The 3,694-nt window shown below is 59.9% G+C and overlaps 1 protein-coding gene across 1 annotated transcript; it reads left to right on the top strand.

Annotated features, from left to right (window-relative positions):
• The first annotated feature begins 137 nt into the window (after positions 1-137).
• NPRL2 (NPR2 like, GATOR1 complex subunit) lies at positions 138-3,694 on the top strand. Its single transcript, XM_026857144.1, has 11 exons — positions 138-269; positions 426-517; positions 1,036-1,204; positions 1,457-1,565; positions 1,870-2,006; positions 2,312-2,409; positions 2,503-2,539; positions 2,687-2,780; positions 2,855-2,972; positions 3,187-3,329; positions 3,580-3,694. The coding sequence occupies exons 1-11, from the start codon at positions 198-200 to the stop codon at positions 3,645-3,647; spliced, it is 1,137 nt and encodes a 378-aa protein (XP_026712945.1). The 5' UTR covers positions 138-197; the 3' UTR covers positions 3,648-3,694.

The raw sequence follows: 3,694 nt of genomic DNA, 5'->3' as shown, positions 1-3,694 counted from the left end.
GCCGCGGGCCGTTGAATGGGTGCGCGCCGCCGTCGCTCAGGGTGAGAGCCCGCCTCTATCGGCGCGGCCGTATGACGTTGTGGCCCCAGGATGAGCGCTACGGTAGCCGGTAGGGGCTAAGGCGCATGTGCGGTGAGCGCCGTCCCCGTCCCCATCCCCGCCGCCCCGGGGCCTAGCCGGGCCTTTCCCCGGCAGCCATGGGCGGTAGGATCGAGTGCGTCTTCTTCAGCGAGTTCCACCCCACACTGGGGCCCAAGATCACCTACCAGGTGTGGGGGGGCGCTGGGACTCGGGAGCACCTTCCCGCTGAGGGGGCTGGGCCTGGGCTCCGGGAGCGCCCGCAGGGGAGAGCGGTGGGGGCACGGGGCTGGGACGGGGCTCGGCAGCAGGGCTCGGCTGGAGCGGAGCCTTCTGTGCCACTGCAGGTCCCGGAGGACTTCATCTCTCGGGAGCTCTTTGACACCATCCAGGTGTATGTCATCACGAAGCCCGAGCTGCAGAACAAGCTGATCACCGTGTGAGTGTTGGCAAGCCCCTCGTCCCTTCCCCGGGGGGGGAGGATCCGTGGCCCTCGCCACCGCTGGGCAAGTCTCTGCCAGCAGGAAAACACAGCTTGGTGATGTGACAGTGCCAGCTGTCAGCTCTGGGCTCACCGGGATTCCTGTCCCCGTGGTCAGCAGGTTCATGACAATGCCCGTGGTTACCAGTGCAGGGGGGTGGGTACCTCATCCTGGGGATGGCTGATGCTGCATGTGGTTCTCTGTCAGCCTCAAATCCAGGACAGTCAAATGAACCTTGAGAGATCTTCTGGTTTTGAAAGGAAGCTGTTTTCTTCTTTGATGGTTGACTCCCTTCCCCCCCACCACCACTTTTTCAGACTGTGTGTTTTGAACTCTCTGAGCACTTGGGGATTAGACATAATTTTTCCTGCAAAGCAGAGAAGCCCTCACCTCCAAAGCCAACTGGGAACTAGGCTTGTGTGGGGCTCAGGCCTCCCTGAAGGCATAGGTGCACGTTCTACTTGTTTTCCCCCAGGACAGCCATGGAGAAGAAGCTGATCGGCTGCCCGGTTTGTATTGAGCACAAGAAGTACAGCCGAAATGCTCTGCTCTTCAACCTGGGCTTCGTGTGTGATGCCAGAGCCAAGGCCTGTGCCCTGGAGCCCATTGTGAAGAAGCTGGCTGGCTACCTCACCACCCTGGAGGTGAGGCCCAAGCCGATGCGAGCAGATGGTGGCTGCCTCATGATCCACCCCACAGAGTCACTGGTTCCTGGTGCACGTTGTGGGTCACTGGGCATTGCTGGGGTAGGGCCCAGGTTTATGGCAAGGAGCGGATCGTGCTGGTTTTACCGATGCATTGCTTGAAGTTTAAGGGAGGACGGGATCCAAGAGGCCTGGTTCCTGTAGCTGGTAATCCTGTGGACAGGAGCTGACTCCATTTTCTGCTCTCTTTAGCTGGAAAGCGGCTTCATCTCCAATGAGGAGAGTAAACAGAAGCTGGTTCCCATCATGACCATCCTGCTAGAGGAGCTGAATGCCAAGGGGAAGTGCACCCTGCCCATAGGTACAGCAGCTGTGCTGGCCCAGCAGCAAGGGCAGGAGCAGGGCAGGGAGGCAGCTCAGCCATCCCCTGCCTGGGTTGGCTCTGTCTGTGCTGCTCCTGGCAGCTCCCTGCCTGTCTGTGCTTGGAACTGGGGGACATCTGAACCAGCCTTGCCCTGGGTGGCTCAAAGAGCCAGGGGGGATGGACTGTTGGCTGCAAACGCCTTCCTCCATGTGGCGTGGTGGTGTTCTGGGGCTGATGATTGTGAGCTCCTGAGGGAGCAGAGGTTTCTGTGAGGACTGAGCACTTCCCTCTCCCTCTCCAGATGAGTCGAACACCATCCACCTGAAGGTGATAGAGCAGCGCCCAGACCCTCCCATTGTGCAAGAGTATGATGTCCCTGTCTTCACCCAAGACAAGGATGACTTCTTCAACTCCCAGTGGGATCTCACCACACAGCAGGTCAGTGTGCTTGACCAGGGGCAGCATGCTTGAATGGGATCTGTTTCCAGCCTGCCCAGAGGCACAGGGGAGTTGGGCTGTCCCAGAGATCACCACGTTAGTGCCCATGGTTTGCTGCTTCCCTTGTCTTTGTGCTTGGGCCTGCGAGAAGCCCTTTCACCCAACATCAGGATAAAATGGTGCTGGGGATAGAGCCCACCTGCCCCAGTGTGCTGCCACATGCATGCGAGTTTCTTGGGCTTCAGGGTGATGCCTTGGGTCTCTCTGCTCTCTCCCCTCTCAGCTTTTGCTTTCTTCCCTACTAGATCCTGCCCTACATCGACGGCTTTCGGCACGTCCAGAAGATTTCCGCAGAAGCTGATGTGGAGCTGAACTTGGTGCGCATTGCTGTGCAAAACCTGCTGTGAGTGCATGGAAGGGGCCTGGCCAGCCCATAAGTTGGGAGGTGGTGAGTGCTGTCAGAGAGAGTACCTCATGTTTCCCTGTCTGTCTGCAGGTACTACGGGGTCGTCACTCTTGTCTCCATACTCCAGGTGGGTCAGGCCATGGAACATGGGGCTGTGAGCAGGATTTGGGCAGCGGCTGCACCATTGGGGTAGCCACGCGGGGGGGACAGTGGGGTTCAGAGTGATGCCTCTCAGAGCTGGGACTGAGCAGAGCTGTTTTCCCTTGCCCTCCAGTACTCCAATGTCTACTGCACCACGCCAAAGGTCCAGGACCTGGTGGATGACAAGTGTCTCCAGGAAGAGTGTCTGTCCTTTGTCACCAAACAAGGTAAGGTGACCCTGTGCTGGGCTGCCGGCGGAGGCAGGGGCAGAGGGCAGCTGACTGGTGACTTGTCCCCACAGGGCACAAGCGAGCCAGCCTCAGGGATGTCTTCCAGCTGTACTGCGGGCTGAGCCCTGGCACAACGGTGCGAGACCTCATCTCCCGCTACACCCTGCAGCTCCAGAGGGTGGACGAGAGGTCAGAGACAGCACCCTCCTGCTTGGTCTGTGGTGACAGCGGGGGTGGCAGGGCGAGTGTGGGGGAGCGAGGAGGGAGTACCCAACCCCTGTGTCCGTAGGTGGGGAAACAGGAGGCAGTGGTGTGGCATGGTGGAACGAGAAGGGAAGAGGGGGAGCTGGGGTGTTTGACACCTCAGTGTTGTGGTCCCAGTCTCTTCCCTCCTCGTCCGCAGGAGGCTTATCCAGTTTGGTCTGATGAAGGGCCTTATCCGGCGGCTCCAGAAATACCCTGTCAAGGTCGCCCGGGATGAGCGAAGCCACCCAGCCCGGCTGTACACAGGCTGCCACAGCTATGATGAGATCTGCTGCAAGACCGGTGAGGATCCGGGCTCTCCGTGCAGGTGTCTGGGTGGGTGGGAGGCAGAGGGCCGCTCCTGTGCCCAGGGCCATGCGCTTGTTTCAGGGTCTCCCTTGCCCCTTTTGGGAACTTTAAGACTGCAGGGAGACGGGACTCTGTGCTAGACTCTGCACTGAGCTGGGCTGCCAAGCCTGCGCTGCCAGGGGAGAAGCTGGGGAACCCAGTCCCCTGACAGCACTAACACCCCACTGCCTTCCCCTCCAATCAGGTATGAGTTACAAGGAGCTGGATGAACGCCTGGAGAACGACCCCAACATCATCGTGTGCTGGAAGTGACGTCGGGGATGGCAGCGTCACCGTGCGCGCGTGTGCGGAGCCCGGTG

This window comes from Athene cunicularia (assembly GCF_003259725.1).
Source record: "Athene cunicularia isolate RWA chromosome 12 unlocalized genomic scaffold, athCun1 chr12_part1, whole genome shotgun sequence".
Lineage (NCBI taxonomy): Eukaryota > Metazoa > Chordata > Aves > Strigiformes > Strigidae > Athene > Athene cunicularia.
Note: the sequence above shows the minus strand (reverse complement) of the source record. Positions and strands in the feature narration are given on the sequence as shown.